The sequence below is a fragment of the Mixophyes fleayi genome, chromosome 3 (assembly GCF_038048845.1).
Source record: "Mixophyes fleayi isolate aMixFle1 chromosome 3, aMixFle1.hap1, whole genome shotgun sequence".
Lineage (NCBI taxonomy): Eukaryota > Metazoa > Chordata > Amphibia > Anura > Limnodynastidae > Mixophyes > Mixophyes fleayi.
Genome location: NC_134404.1, coordinates 151452941 through 151470685, shown reverse-complemented (window position 1 = coordinate 151470685; position 17745 = coordinate 151452941). Strand labels below are relative to the sequence as shown.

The 17745-nt window shown below is 37.1% G+C and overlaps 1 protein-coding gene across 3 annotated transcripts in view; it reads right to left on the bottom strand.

Moving 5' to 3' along the window:
- Positions 1-17745, bottom strand: part of ADGRB3 (adhesion G protein-coupled receptor B3) — a 716821-nt gene that overhangs the window by 404346 nt on the left and 294730 nt on the right. For all 3 annotated transcript variants that reach the window (XM_075202577.1, XM_075202578.1, XM_075202579.1), the window contains one exon: positions 2086-2250. In XM_075202577.1, the coding sequence (XP_075058678.1) occupies positions 2086-2250 (165 nt within the window). The remainder of the gene's footprint in view (positions 1-2085; positions 2251-17745) is intronic.

Here is a 17745-nt window from a genome sequence, read left to right as displayed (position 1 = left end):
TTACCAGCTGGCCTCAATACCTACAAACAATTTCTGAAGGCAGATTATGATTATGCCCATGTGTTGTTATGGCTTTGTGCCAGTCATTCGGCCCCTTTGTTTTTTAAATAGCTAGAAAGTGAACAGAGATGAATAATACAGCTAAGCCTTTTAATTGTGAATTGTGTGATGCCTTTCCAATGTAGAAGAAAAATAAATAAATAGAAAACTAAACAAATAATAACAATACAATAAAATGTGAAATTATGTATGTTTAGGGTTCCTTATGAACAAAGTTACAAAATGCCTTTACAAAATGTGTGTAATATAAATTTGGCAAAACTTCTATTTGTACATCTTTTATATGCCTCTCAATGTCATGAGGAATCATGAGAAATACTTTCAATAATGTATTTCTGTGCACAATGCCAGCTAACAAAAGCCAATAAACTAATGGAAACACAGCGTACAATAGGTCAAACTATACAAGGACTTGGTTCCATGTTGAAACTTTGTTGCATTAAGAATAAATAGCGGCAGTTGGCATTGTGGTACACAGTAGTTCATCACAACAGGATCTTTTAGAATAAAGACCTCACATGATAAATGGATGCCATTTATTTTATTTTTTTTAGTAAAATACCGCAACAATTTTTATCTGGCCTTTAAAATGAAGTTACTGCTGCTAGAGTAAATTTCACAATCTCTGGCAATGATGTAGCTTGATATGTATTTGAGATCAATATTTCTTAATCAAATAAAGACTCTTGGATGTTCCCACAATGGAGCACTCATTTATTAATAAGTAACACCTTAAATATAGAGTGGTTAATGATGTAAACAAAGACAGAACCTCAACATAATCATACAGTGGCTGCTCTAGTAGTAGAGCTAACATTAAATTGCCTGCTACAAATAAATCAATTAAGCTGTGGTGAAGATTATGCAGTTAAACATGGTAAATCCCACTTTCAGACTGTGTGACGTGCCACAAGAGGTGTGGTTTATCATATCTCCCTGTAGGAGTCTTTTGAGTTATTGTGGCACCTACAGTGGGTGGGGATTATAAAACTTGATATATTATTTAATGCAATTGCTGTAGGTCTTATCTTTTTTCTTACACTTACAGGTGAAACTTAGTATGTTTAGTGAAACAGCAAGATCCAGAGGAGAAGGATGCACAAATTGAGCTGTACTAATTCCCCCTCCACATACACACACACACACACACACCATAGTTACGCTATAGAAGTGCGACTGGGTTAGATGGGAACAGAGAGACCAACATGCCGAGTGATGGCTGCCTGATCATGTCATTCATCTTAAAATAAAAATGGGCTCCATCGGTACAACTGTTGGGGCTAGATTTACTAAGCTGCTCGTTTGAAAAAGTGGGGATGTTGCCTATAGCAACCAATCAGATTCAACTGTCATTTTGTAGAAAGCACTAAATAAATGACAGCTCGAATCTGATTGGTTGCTATAGGCAACATCCCCACTTTTTCAAACACGCAGCTTAGTAAATCTAGCCCTTGGACTTTGTTAAATCTATTCCTGTTAGTGGTTTGATTTTTTTTTTTTTTCTGGATATTACTATGATCTACAAATAACACTGCACCAATCCTATTATATTATTATATAGTGGTTTGCATTTCATTAGTTTAATTGCACATATGTATATTTTATGACAAACTTACTTTAAGGGATTATGACAACTGGTAGGGTTACAGAGAAAGAGTTTACTGATTTACAGTCAATGATTCTTTTACAATCAAAAGATAAAAGTATAGAATGTTAGCCTACAGTAACTACTAAAGAACAAAACAAGAAGGAATTAGATCCCTTCTATTGTTACATAAAAGTGAATTCGCTAGTAGGCCACATATATCACAAAAAATCATACCTGCAATACGAAATAGTAAATATTGTACTGAATTGCTGAAGTTCATATGATTTTGACCCTGTTATTCCGTGTAAGAAGTGCATTTTAAGATTAACTGCCGCTGACTTATCTCTCAGACAGATACTGTACATCCATCCATCACCTGACCAAATGTGTTCACTCCAAACACGTTGAACAATATAATATGTGTCCCTCCATCTCACCAGGGCAAAGGGCAATATTGCATGGCTTATGCTGGATCTCTGGTCCACCACATAGTCTTCCCCCATATTGTGGAGGCGTACAGCTCCTTGTTCTTGTTCTTTGGCCTTTTCCACATGTAAAGGAACATAAACTCCAAGGTGACCATTCTTCCCAAACTCCGTTTACTGAAACAGAGCAAAAGATGTTACAATATAACAAACAATATAAAGTTGAAGTATTTTTATATTTTAAGTGACAGTTTAATAAAGAGTAAATGTGTGTGTGTTAGAGAGAGAGAGGGAGAGAGTTACAGAGAGAGAAGAGAAAGAGGCAGAGAGAGAAACAGATAAAAAAGATAGAAAACATGTAAGAAGAAATAGTAAAAGAGTTAATGTTTTTATCATTATAAAATATAGTAAAAAAAAGCAGTATCACAGTTGACTTTAGCCAGCTTTTATATTTGCACAGGCTTGAACTTGCCTTCATCTGTAAATGAACTTGCCATTTACAGATGTAGTAAAATGTAAAAATGTATTGCAGTCAATGACCAACCTTGATGCAAAATGTGTATTGCAATTTTCTCAGATATCCCTAGCTAAACTAATCAGAGAACTATCAATGAGTCTCCACTTCAGCCATGGTGCACCATTCACTACAATACATTATGCTCCATCTCTGGCTCTATCAGCAAGTTCCATGTGTATGAGAACTCTAATAATTACACATTATTTTATATGACTAGTTTAAAACTTAAAAGAAAAATCAAACTAGGAAGGCAAGAAAAGTATTAGGTGGCAATCATCAGTAAACAGATGAAATCATCTGTGTGTCAGTACACAAATATGTGTACTGACATCAATTATTTACCCTCATATTGCACAATAGTCATGCAAATTGTTTACACATCTACATCATCATCAGCTATTTATATAGCGCCACTAATTACGTAGTGCTATACAGACAACTCACTCACATCAGTCCCTGCCCCATTGGGGCTTACAGTCTAAATTCCCTAACATATACACACAGACAGACAGACAGACAGACAGACAGAGAGAGAGAGAGGGAGACTAGGATCAATTTGATAGCAGCCAATTAACCTACTAGTATGTTTTTAGAGTGTGGAAGGAAACCGGAGCAGCCAGAGGAAACCCACGCAAACATGGGTAGATCATACAAACTCCACACAGATAAGGCCATGGTCGGGAATCAAATTCATGACCCCAGTGCAAATCTACATTCATTATTTTAGGATTTTTACGAGATTTTATGCAAAATTCTGGCTAAAACGTCATATGACGCTTTGCATATCTTGTGCAATTTATATGAGAACATGTTTTGCTATCAGTCTAAGCAAGATATAGATAACATCTGTTCCATTTTAATTATTACCAATAGTTTTGCAATGATCCACAAGTCAAAAAAGATTATGTAGGTTGTCATAATTTGATACTGTATATCTTTACAATATACAAGCAATATTAATGTAATTCTCATAGATTTTGTCTGTGTAAACGATGGACAGTAATGTTATTAATATTTATATTTTTATTTAGAACATTTGTATATTATATTAAGAATTAACATGCCTCCTTTCTGTACATTATAAGAGTATTGCCAGTCACTCTGGAGTACTGTGCAATTCGATTTGTATTTAGGCAAAACTCTTACCAAACTTTAATTTTAAGTAATATTAAACTTCCCTTTGGCTAGTTGCACATTGTTTTGTTGCCACATGCCACACCAGTCACACATTGGTTAGCACAGTTGGGGATCTGATAACACCACAAACAAGCACTTGTGGGTAGTAATTAGGAGAACAGTACATAATTTTCTGTGTGGAGTTTTATGCTCTCTCTGGGTTTGTGAGGGTTTCTTCTGGGTGCTCCAGTCTCCTCCCACAGTCCTCCCGCACATGGGCAGGATTATTGTCTTCTAACATAATGGATCCTAATCTGTGTGTATCTTTGTTAGTGTGTGGTAGGGAATTTAGATTGTGAGCACCAATGGGGCAGGGACTGATGTGTATGACTTCATTCTCTGTACTGCACTATGTATTATGATTATCGTTACAAACGATAAACAATAAAATAATAAATAAATTATATTCTGCATTGAAAAAGTCAAATCCAACCTATTGTGATTTGTCGCTTAGATGTTGAGAGGTGCTCAGTCACATGTTCCAATAAAATGTGCCTTCATGCCACATATAAGTGTTAACAATAAGATAATTTGTAACTCATGCTAGTTAAAAAAAATTCAGCAGGAAAATAAAAAAAATTCCCACCAAGGTGATAGAGTTGCATGTCCCCTACTCTACTTTTGTTCCATTTTCTCTTTTAAATAATACGAGTATGTGACCCCTATTTACAGTCATGCAAGATGCACCTGAACCATAGGTATATCATAAATGCCAGTGTGCAATAAGTATCACCGAGCAGTGTACACTTTCATTTAGAAATGCTTGTTGCCTTTTTGATGCAATTTTTAGTGAGCTCACAACCTTTGTTCACTACAAAAATGTAATTGTTAACAATTTTTGTTATTTCTTTTTTATAGTTGAGCTATGTGGAAATTAAACTTTCAGGTATTGACAACAGGCATACATTAATGCCAGTGTTTAAGTGATGATTACTAGACATACAGTTCCCTATAGGAGGTATAGAACACTCAGGCCTGCACTTGAATTTTTAGATCCCCCCCCCCATCAGCAATTTGCACATGTGCAGTGAAGCCCCTTTCGAACGTCAATTTCCTGAATCGATGCAATGTGGTGCACCTTTTTTAATCACTGATCAGAGCACGGACTTGGCAGTTAAGGGAGTAGGCGCCCTGTCCTGAAAATAATATATATTTTCGGTGTGGGTCAGCTGGAGAGGAGCCCCATTAAGCATGGTGTTCACCTGCCGCGCTTGCCGTGTGTCCGTGTTCCTTTGTCTCTGGTAACAGTACCAGAAAAAGAAAAATATATGTATTGCCATTCAAAACTCAAGCTGCCATCAACTTAATCTAGTCTGCTTGCTTTATCTGAAATTGAGCAATTTTTGAAATTTCTATAGTAACACTATTCAAGAGCAATCATAGTGTTACGTTTGCATGTTATTTGCAAGGGTACACATTGCATACAAATATTACAAAAGCAATGGGTACATGTCAATGTTTACAGTAAAAAAATAATGACCTAACTCACATTTTCTCCTGAAATACAACAATTGCAGCTCCACTGTCATAGGCCATTCATAAAACACGCACGAACTAAAAAAATATTCATTTTTATCTGGTGCTCTAAGGAAGAATTAATAGATTAAAACAGTGATATATTTTGTAATAACACCAATGAAATCTTTGTTATTGTCTTAACAAATGGTCTTTTTGCAGGGACACTTACAATGCAGCATTCAGGAAATTGCACTAAATACATCAATTAAATTATATCTTCTATGTTAAAATCTCCTGCCACATTTAGGAAATTAGATTCAGTTGGATTGGTGGATATTTTGCAAGAATTAGATCAAAAGATTTTTTAGCCAAATTAAATTATTCAACGAGATTAATATTTATGTTGGAGTTTTATGTCATATGAAACGTAATGGTAAGATACAATAAAATGATTGGTCTCTTGCTAATGTTGGATAAGTAATGAAAACAAAAATCAGCTATATACTCCTTTAACACACATTTTCCTCTTTTAACTTTTTCATTAAATCTATTATGATTGTTTATATAATAAAGCACAATTTTGCTTTAAATATTTAAATAAATATATTTTACAAGTGGTCTGAATTTCTGCATAAATGTGACCTTAAATGTGTTCACATCTCCATCTAAGTCATAACAATCGATTAAAAGAAAACACACAAAATTATATACTTTTTCATTCATGTATTGATCAAAATAAGCCAACAGTAAATTTCTTTGTTGGAATTGTAAATGTATGCCATTCCTCGATCAAATCAGGCATCTGATGACCTCAGATACATTCTCAACTAAACAAAGAATTCAGCAACCATCAAAACCTAAACACCCCTACCAACAGCTAACGACATTCTACATAAGATCACCAACTTAGAAACATCCAGCCATCTGTGTTAACACCCAGGAAACAGCCTAGAAGATCACATCACAAAGGTGACAATACACATCTTACCCCTTCTTCTTCCATTACCAAAGTACATGACACCCAATCTCCAAAAACATTGTGCCATGGAAACCTCCCACTGAACACATTTAAGGTCACATTTGTGCCGAAATTCTAAAAATTCTAAAGGGCTCACAAAAGTTCTAACACCACTGTACCTTCTTGGGATGTTCATTATTTGCTATTAACCTTCAGAGTGCCAACTAGGGCCTGGTCATAATGAATTCTAAATTGTGCATGACTGAAGGCAAGGTGTCAGGATCAAATAATTGAAGAAACAATGTAAAGCATTATTATTAATCTCTTTCACTTGGGCCTTGTGGGAGGGTCTTAATGTTCTTGCTAACTGAAGAAGGGGAGTTGTATCTAATTTTGTAGTGAAGCTAAGTTCTACTGATTCAGAGTGAGATGTACTTCCATCTTTACTTTTTTGCACTGCACATGCTCAGAGAGTGAACGTATGTAACTGCAACTATTTGCAATTGCAAATTTTTGAAACTTAAGACTCCTTACACCTGAAGAGGCATGATGGGGGGGGGGGGAGAAGGGGTGTTCTAACACAGACAATGTACAGTAAGGGCCTGTTCAAGCAATTGCGTATGGATTCAGACTGGTAAATAGTCACAGATACTGTATGTCTGAAAAAGCTATTTTATTTGAGTGTGGTCTGGGGCAGGTATAAGTAGTGGATGATGAAGAAAACCCAAACTAGCAAACTGCTTGTAATTAAAGGCTTGCAAATGTTTCACAGATGCTTATTGAGACTTTAGTAAATGCTCAGCAATAGATAGCATGTTGTGGCAAGGATAAAAAAAAACCTTTTTTTTGTACAATTGTGTAACACTTGATAATACTTTGTTTTCTGAAAAATCTCAGGAAAGTCTGAGTCTGTGTTAATACCGTAAAATAGCCGTTAAATGCATAATACACAGCAACTGAGATTTCCATGTAGTATACAAATAAATAAAACACTACCACTAACAAACACTAAAAGGTACCATGCCTTGAAAACGCAAAACTCAAAAACAGCAAGCACACCATTTGTAACTTAGCGTAACAATCCAACTGTGTTTTGCCATCTACTTATAAAATACAATCCGCATTTAATTGCAACAATAAAATTTTATTTTTTTTGTTCATGTAGCAAACAGGCAAACGTGTCACACATTAAGATAGCCAAAGAGAAACTTAGTTATTAAAACTTGTCTTATATAAATGAAAAATGTGCTTTTAATGAGGTTAGCCAGTAAATATCTGCTGCCTAAGCAAACTGCTGTCCAATCCTTTCTACCAGCTTTAACATTTGAATAGGAAACTATTTCCCTTTTGTTAATTCAGTGACTATAATTTTTAGAAATGTTCCCAAATTTCTGCTTAAAATGGCAAGCTGTCTACCAGGCCTTTCCGCTAGACTGCAGAGAGTAGATAGCATGCACTGAGACTTAAGCGTATGAGATAAGAGAACAATACTCTTGGGTCACTGGAAGATCTCTGTACAATATTGCAAGTGTCAAGAAGCCGTTGATTGGAAATGGTGCATAAACTTTGCTGACATTTCCAGATTCAGTGTGTACCTTAGCAATAAAACTGAGTGCTGATGTTATACAGTATTTACATAACTAGTGTTACGGGTGGAAGTTGCCAGTCTTTTATGTTTTTATGTCATGTATCAGCTGTATCAGCTCAAAGAAAAAAATCTTACATATGTGTATATATATATTTGATTTTCAAATCATTAATTACTTTTATGCTGTGCAAACAATCACCAACTGGTGGAAACACATATGTAGGGTTTTGAATCCTTTGTACCTTATCTATCTCTCCCTCTGTGCATAAAATCTTAGTGCTTCTCGATTATATATATATATATATATATATATATATATATATATATCTATCATCATCATCATCACCAGTTATTTATATAGCACCACTAATTCTGCAGCGCTGTACAGAGAACTCATTCACTATATATATGTATGTGTGTTTGTGTGTTTTGACCAGATATAGGGAGGCCTGGAACTATCTCCAGGCCTAGATGGTGTTTGTAGTAGCCAAGATATTTCACGCAAGTCCAAAGGTTTTGTGCAACTGGACTCAGCGGGTTTTATTCAATAAGAAAATATAAGAAAACTCCAAAATAAACAATTTGCTAAGACAAAACAAAAAGAAGTTTCAGCACAGTACTTACAAGCAGATATCATGCTCTCTCTCACAGAGAATCTGCAGCCCCTGTCTGCTTGCAGTAAAAGACTGACTGAGCTGCCTTGTAGCTCAGGTGCAACTCCTGATTAATATCAGAATCACTGGTAACTTGGAAGACACGGTTAATGGGCCTAATGGATGGAGCCCACCCTCACTCTCCATCCATAACCCTAGGACCCTTTTCTGGCCTTCCAACAGGCCTGAAGCCCTTCAGCAGCTTGCACAAAATAACTTTTCCCTGAGGTTTTAAATCAAGTAGATTAGGAACCTAGGTAAAATAAACCTGCCCTTAAACACTAATCCATTGACTGTCACACATCCCGCTACCCGGTTTTGACCTAGGGGCCGGAACACTTGTAGCCCCTAAGTAGAAGGCCTAAGACAATGTATCGGCGTTGGCTAACTGTATACCGGGTCTATGTTCCACTGCAAACCTAAAATCCAGTAAGGCTAGAAACCATCTCGTAACTTGGGCATTCTGGCTTTTATTTGCAAACATCCACTTTATTGGGGCATGATCCATCACAAGCTTAAACTGTCTACCCAAGAGGTAATATCTCAGAGTGTCTAATGCCCACTTAATAGCCAATACTTCCTTTTCTACAATGGTGTACCACTACTCATGATAATTGAGCTTTCTACTCAGATGTATTATAGGGTGCTTCTCCCCATCTCTAGTTTGGGACAACCCAACACTTACATCTAAGGCATCTGTCTGTACAACAAACTCTTTTGAAAAATCTGGCATTATTAATACAAGCTGTGTACATAACACCACTTTTATTGCCAGAGACGCTTCCTCTGCCTCAGGCTTCCATTTCACCATATTAGACTGCTTTCCCTTTGTAATATCTGATAAGGAAACCACTGTTGTGGTGAAATTAGGAGTGAACTGTGGGTAATACCCTGTGATCCCTTAAAAGGCTCTCACTTGATTTCTACTCACAGGATGGGGCCAGTTTTGGATAACTCAATTTATTCAACTGGGGCTTAATCAAACCTCTTCCTATGGTAAAGCCCAGGTACCTAACCTCTTCCATCGCTAGGCAACATTTCTTCGGGTGGCTGTTAGCCCTGCCTTTCTAATTGTGTCCAACACTGCTTGAACTCTAGCTAAATGAGAGATCCAATCTGGACTGTGAATCACAGCATCATACAGATAGGCTGCTGCATACTGTCTGTGCAGCTTGAACATCTTATCCTTGTAACGCTGGAAGGTTGCTGGGTACCCATGTAATCCAAATGGAAAAACCTTATGTTTATAGAGCCCTTCTGGAACAGAGTTGGCTGGTTTTTCTTTTGCTCTGTTGGTCAATGGAACCTGCCTATAACCTGTTGTCAAATAAAGTGTATGAGATATCTGGCTGTTCCAAACCTTTCTAACCAGAAACTGCTCCATGAGTTTACAGGAAACACCCACTGCTGGTGGACCATCAGTGCAGTGAAACAGCTCTATACCCTTCACACCTGAGATCATACGGGATTCCTATAACTTTCACAAATGGGGAAAATTTCTCCCTATTATAGCATTAAGCACCAAGGAAAGGGCTGAACCGATCTGAACAACCGACGAACAACAAAATGTCTCAACATTTACTTCAGCAGGGGCATAATAGTGAGTGTCAATATGTATACAAGTTACAGCAACAGTTATTCACTACCATTTTGAGGAGTTTACTAACCCTGCTTTCACAAGGGTAATTCACTTCCTGGGCCTGGGTCATTAAGGAGAGCAAGGCAAAAAAGGAGTAAATTTGAACCTGGACAAACTATGTTACAATGCAAGGGGTGCAAATGAGTTTATTATTTTGCATGTAAGTAAAATACTGGCTGTTATTTCATGTAGCAAACAAATACTTGGTAGCTTTATGTTCACACTGAAATTTAAAGTTGATCTAGGACAAGCCCTACCCTAACTATAAATCTATCCCCATATTATAAATTTATCTCCCCCTCCAATGCAACATGGTTTTGTCAAGGTGCAAAATTACTCCTTGTTTTTGCTTTGCTCTCCTTGATGACTCAGGCCCCTTGATTCTAACAATGCCTTTGTCTGGTTGCCCTCCATTTAAATTACACATATTTGTTTTTCTGGCTCTGTAAAACAGTACAGGCTACCCTGGCAAAGAAAGACATTCTACAACATTCAAAAGAAGCATCACATTGCATTGGTTCTTGCATGATTGGACAATTAGCCACAACATCTCCAGGCATACCAGACCTAAAACATTTAAGCACAATGTCAACTCTTTTGTATGACGGGGACCTTGCTATCCTCACTAACCAGTCTTCAGGCCCAGTGCCAACAGTATTTTCACTTTTAAGGCCTCTTAACCGCCCGGCACCCTTTTGTCCATGGACAGTCTTACCAGGTAATGCTGAAGCTCACTGTCATGGGTTCAGTGGGCACCACTGTGCAACCAACAGTTCCTTTGCTGCAAGACACCTCTCCACCATATCAACCAGCTTGTCAGCAGTCTGAGGGTCTCCATGGCTCACCCAATTGTGCAAAACACAGGTAGAGACCTTAGATACCAGTCCACAATGACTCTTTCCGCCATTTGATTTCTCCAATTAATGTCTCAGGCTGTAACCACTTCTTGGTCAGGTGGATGAGGTTATGCATCTGTGAGCGAGGTAGCTTATCCAAGGATTAGACCCAGTGGGGCACTCGTTGTGCTCGAACTAACAGTGTAACTCCCAGGCGAATCAATATTTATGCTTTTAATTTTTCATAGTCAACATCTACAGCACTCGGTCAGAAAAGGTGCCAGCACTGTTCTTTGGGTCAATCCTCATGCTCTGTGTTCTATCAAGGGTGGTAAGATACGCCTCCACGTTATCAGCCATAGTCAGTTTTTGCAGAAAGTGACTAGCTCGTATGGTACTGGAGATAGACGCTGAGCTAGAAGACATACCTTTAGCCACTGCTGTCAGCTGTTGTAAAACTTCGGTTAAAGTTAAGTGGTTTTGACGCTGTTACCTGCAGTTTTCCTCGATGGTCTCTTGCAGCATCCTGGCAGCTTCCTGCTATAGCCTGCAGCAAAGCCTTAACCAATCAATGTTTCCCAGTTTTTTCTGCAACTTTGCAGCTGCTTTTAACCAGGATGTTGTAAACAGTCTCTGCAGACTATCACAACTGTAATTTTATTTTCTAAACTAGCACAGGTCTGCTGCTGCTTTGAACATGTGCAGATATTTTCTTTCAAACTTTTTCTCCACCAATTTGTGACCAGGTAGGTGGGGGCCTGGTACCATCTCCTGGGGTAGATGGTGCATATAGCAATCGAGATATGTCACACAAGTCCTAAGGTTTCATGCAACTGCCTCAGACAGTTTTATTTAGTAAGAAAACAAAAGAAAACTGTAAAATAAAGACCTAAAGACTAAAGACCTTGCTGTCTGGCTCTAACTAAACACTGGTCACTACTGACTAAAAAACTAATACAAAACAAAAAGAAGTTTCAGCACAGTTACTTACAGACAGATATCAGGCTCTCTCTCACAGAGACTCTGCACCCCTGTCCCCAGGCATTGAGAGACTGGCTAAGCTACCTTGCAGTCTTTTACTAGAGGTTTACTTGATTACCAGCAGAATCACTGGTAACATGAAAGACTCGGTTAATGGGCCTAATAGATGGAGCCCACCTTCACATTCCATCCGTAAACCCAGGACCCTTTTCCGGCTTTTGTACAGGCCTATAGCCCTTCAGAAATTATACAGAATAATATTTCCCTCGGGTTTTAAAACAAGTAGGTTAAGAACCTGTATATATATATATATATATATATATATATATATATATATATATATATATATATATTTATATATATATATATATATATATTTATATATATATATATATATATATATATATATACACACACCTTATACCCTACATATACTTTTTAATAATGTCAAGTCCATCATAAAGAAAATTCAAAGAATATGCCACAACTGTGCAATTTTTAAATAGCTATTCTCTAAAGCTGAGCACACATGGAAAGGATGCAAGACATATATTAGGTAGATCATTAAAAGGCCTAAGACAACTCATTGCAGATTTTCATGACCATGCTAGGGTACACTGTCCATGGAACAACAATAGATTAGGCACTTCGAAAATCAGTGCTTCATGGAAGGATATCAAAAGGAAGCATATGGTTGACGTAAACTCACATGAAACCGTGTAAGAGAAAAGGGGGGTTAAACAAACTGCACCAGGTGTAATGAGTAGATACTACCCCTAAATTTGTAATGAAATAGGGACTATTCAAGAGAAACGTTTGCACTCTTGAAGGGTACACCCAACACTTAAGTTTGGCATATAACTATCAACAAAAGAAAAGAGAAAAGTGTATCTAGAGGCACTCCGGAGTAGTAATTTTATTAAAATATAACTTTTAATGTAGATATATTAAAAGGAATTGGAGAAAGGAGAGCAAAATATTAAAAAGTGTGAATAAAATTCCGTGTGTAGTGATTTAAAAAATGCATATAAAATTGCAAAGCCCCACTATTATCACAAATTGAAGGGTATATTTGACCTGATTGATATTGTTCAATCTTTAAGGTATATATATAATCAAAAATTGATGTTGAATAATGAAAAATAAATAAATGTGTTGTTACTTAGTAATAAGGCTCTTGTAGTGTCCAAAGCAGAAATACCGCATATGAAACAGAACCCTGAAACAGAGGTTACATAGACTAATTGGCTTGATTTCCAAATAAACAGCGTTATAAAGGCACTAACATAAAAGTTCTTTGAAACAATTCAACTCCTGTATTTGCAGAATTTCATTTAATACCCTGTCTTCTGTTGTTCTGGGGAGCGATTCAGGAGGAAAGCCATAACATAAAAATGAAGTGAGGTGGAAGGCCTTAGTATTTAATATTAAAATACAACAGATACAAATAAGTGTATTGTTACTTAGTCAATAGGCTATTGTAGTGTCTAAAGTAGAAATATTGCATATCAAGCTGTACCCTGAATCAGAGGTTCAATAAACCAATTGATTTAATTGCCAAATAAAAATTTGTAAATACACTAACATAAAAACACCAAGACACAATTAGACTCCTGTAATTACGGGATTTTGTGTATTACCCTGCCTATTAGTATTTCGGGGAGCGATTCAGGAGGAGAGCCATAACAACAGGATAATGTGAGGTGAGACGCCAATGCGCGTTTCGCTCCTGGGCTTTTTCAAGGCTGAGTGGCAGGGAAAATGACAGCTCTTATATAATGAGAAAAGGAGGTGTGTCGGCAAAGATTCGGGCCAATGATAACAGTGCCCCGATATTAGATTGATTGACATTACCTCAAGCCAATCGCATTCCTCCTTAGTAATCAAAGAAGTAGGTATGTCTGTAAGTGTCCGGGCCAGTAGTAATGATTCTCCAATGTTAAATTGATTGGCACTTCTTCGAGCCAATCACCACGCTGTTAAGGTGGATTCATAAACGGGATAATTAGTAATACCATTTATTTTCTTATCCAAAACGTTAACTTTCCTTTATTGTTGTTGACCATGTAATCTAACATAAGGATAAGGATCTACTCATGTTGTTACTTATTGGGCACCGTGTGTTAAGTTCCTATACGGTATATACCAGTGAAAATAGTAACGTTGTAAAAGTATCCTAATATTAACGCATATATCTAAATCTAAATATTTATCTATGTCTAAATATACCAAGTGGTTTGATAAGGTGAAAATTGAACTTACCTGTTATGAGCTATATTTGATGCATAATGATCTAACACTACACAACATCCGAAGAATAATTCTTACTTTGAAACATTGAGTTGGGAGTATAAAGCTATGGAAATGTTTCTCTTATTCAGGGATTGTAATACTTGACAAAATGGAGGAAGCAAGTAAAAAACAATTTATGGAGGAAACCAGCTATAGTCTGGTAGGGACTTAGGACTTTTGAGAAAATTTATATTTCAGTAGTACAATAACAGAAAGCATACAGCAAAAAGTACATTGGATTGGCTTAAAAATGAAAAATCAGTGCCCTGGAGTGGCCCAGTCAAAACTCAGAACTCAATCTCATCGAGAAGCTGTGGTATGACAGAAAATTGGTCACCTAAGCTGATGGAGTTCAAACAATATGTCACAAAAGAAAGATGACAATTACAGTGTCTAGACGTGCAAATTGGCTCATACAAATTATTAAAACAAGCAGGGTGAATAGTTAAGTAATCAATCACAAATTGGTTTTTATTTGTTAGTTATTAGGGTATAGCTTTCGAGCTGTTTTTATTTGCCGCTACAGGGAATTTTGTGGTAAAAATTTCCAAATAAATCCATTTTGAATTCATAATGTAACAAAATAAATTGTAAAACATCCCAAAGAGGGAAAATACGTGTTATAGCCAATTTATGCAGGTTTTGTTTTGCTTTAAGACTGCACCATTTTTGACATAAGGTGGTTTATTTACACTTTTAGCTAAATATGCAGTTTGAATACTTTATTGAACTGCTTTGTAATTGAATATAAACTCACTTCAAATATAAAATAAAAGAGTTGCAAACAAGGGAAATCATATTTTAATCATAATATAAACAGAGACTGGGGAGTAAATGTATTAACCTCCGGTTTCTTCAGGTCCCGCGAGCTCGGCGTCTTCAGTGCTTAAATTTAAAGCGTCGCTGCCTTGTAAAGGGAACGCTTTAAATTTAAGCGCTGAAGCCGCCGAACTCGCGGGACTTCAGGAAACCGGAGGTTAATACATTTACCCCTGGGGCTCTTAATAAATAATGTTTCAGAGAAATGTTTCTAGGTCCTTTAGGCACAGCAAAAAGTGTTTGCAGATTAGTATATCCAATGGCTTCAGACACTATTATCAGTTCAAATCAAGAAAGTAATTTGCTGAGATCAAACGGGCGCAACTATAATACAATCAGAGAGGCAGCCTATAGCGTAATCAAATGGGCCACACCAAAACCCACAAAAGACATATAATCAACAAAAGAGATACGCTGACAGGCGCCAATCATACAGGAGTAGGTGGATGACGATATACGTCACTCCCTTGAAATATCAGGCTCAAAAAACTCTTGATAAAACAAATGAAAATTCACATAAAGATAGCTCCCCCCCAAAGGGAATGGAACAACCATAAGGTCTAAATAGTACTCAATAGGCTGTTAGCATAAGCTAGGGAAATCCCCATAGAGCTATCAAACAACTCAATAAAAAAATAAAAAAAATAAAAATAAAAATAAAATGAACACAAACACAATATATACAATCAAGAAGGTGTCATCCATAAAGAACAAAAAGTCCCAATAGCGATCCTCCTTTTGTGATGTTATAAAGTAATAGGATCGCTATTGGCACTTTTTGTTCTTTATGGACGACACCTTTTTGATTGTATATATTGTGTTTGTGTTCATTTTCATATTTTTTTTTGAATTGTTTGATAGCTCTATGGGGATTTCCCTATCTTATGCTAACAGCCTATTGAGTACTATTAAGACCTTATGGTTGTTCCATTCCCTTTGTGGGGAGCTATCTTTATGTAAATTTTCATTTGTTTTATCAAGAGTTTTTTGAGCCTGATACTTCAAGGGAGTGACGTATATCGTCATTCACCTACTCCTGTATGATTGGCGCCTGTCTGCGTATCTCTTTTGTTGACTATTGTCAGTTCAGTTAATGCTGTTTGGAGAGTGGCGTAAAACCTAAAGGAAAGTTACATGAAGTCTCAGTGTTCATATTAAACAGAACTATCTCATAGAATGGCCTATTCCCATCTGCAGTATTTATTCATGAGGACTGTTAGCACTGATGAGTTGTATCTTTTTTTGCATGCTTGAATTATCAATATCTTTGTCACAAAAAGTTCAGTTTCAACTCTTTTTGATGGCAAAAAGCAATATGTATTACACAATTTTAAAGTTTGTTTCTACAGTATTTTGTAGTCAATTCATATGTCTTTTTAAGTATATTGTAACAAGCTGATCGATGGGTCTGATTTTTGACTATACATAACTCACATATAAACCATTAGTTGACATTTCTTCAATATTAGATAAATTAGCATACCACTGTATCACAAACTGCTAGTGTTGAAAAAATAAATGTTTTGTCCTAAGATCACAGAAAAAACAATTGGCAGGCGCTAAGATCGGGTTAGGGGTACCATCTCCTGGGGTTAGATGGCTGCACTTCATACACTTCAACCAGATAGATCACACCAGTCCAGTGTCTTTAGTTCAACTAGCCTCACCTAGATTTATTATCAGGCATAAAAATAAACAAACAGAAATAAAGTTCCTAGCCTATCTGGCTTCTGACCTAACATACAGGAACACCCTCTCTCATGTGAAGGACCATGTGTCCCACACACATAGAAAATACAGAAATTACTGGCCACCATTTGCAGTGTCTCTCAGGAGACATCCAACCTCTTCCCCAGGTCTGAGAAACTGATTGAGCTACCTTGCAGCCTTTTAGCAGCCCCATGCAGGTGCAATACCTGATTATTAGCAGAGTGAACTACAACATACTCTGGTAAATTGTAAGATCCATTATGGGCCTTATGAATGGAGCCCACCCTCTCTCCATTTATACCCTGGGGACCAGGGGCAGGCTAGCGTGGGGGGAAAAGAGGCATCTTCCCTGGGGCCAATCCCATAGTGGGCTACCTTGGGCTGGGTCATTGAGCCACTTATATTTTTTCCCTTTAAAATGTTCCTAATAGGCTGCTGAGTTGGGTCTTAACCCCCGGGCTAAAATTTGCCAGCCCTCCCCTGCCAGGGACCCTCATACCGGCTTTTCCTGTAGCTGAACACACTTATTGGGAAGTTCCTTCCCACACAAAACAATCTCTGTGTGACTTTAAATCATTCAAGACAGAAAGCCTAGGACATATACCTCTGCCATTCACCACTTGACAAGTGCTTCGACCACATACCCCCCCTTGTTTTGACCTGTGGGCAGAATACTGGTAATCGCTAAACACCCCTTTATTTCTTCCCAAAAACTTTTTAGCCTCATGCTGTAGAATGGGTGACAGGGTTTTGGCTACTGTTCCTTTTGGAAACAATGGTTACTGAAGGGACTGTGGTAGATGACAGAGCTGCTCTGTCTTTCCACAATTTTATGAACCTTTCACGGTAGATCGATTCTGTCTTTCTTTCCCCTGAGGGGTATGCCTTAACTAAGGGTAGTTGCGCAAACAGGCAGGATGCACAATAGTCAAATACATCTTTACTAACCCCTGGCCAGAAAAACTGCTACAAAAATCTATTTGAGGTTTTTTTTTATCCCTAAATGCAATACAATTATGAAACCATCAACCAGGTTTAACACAGT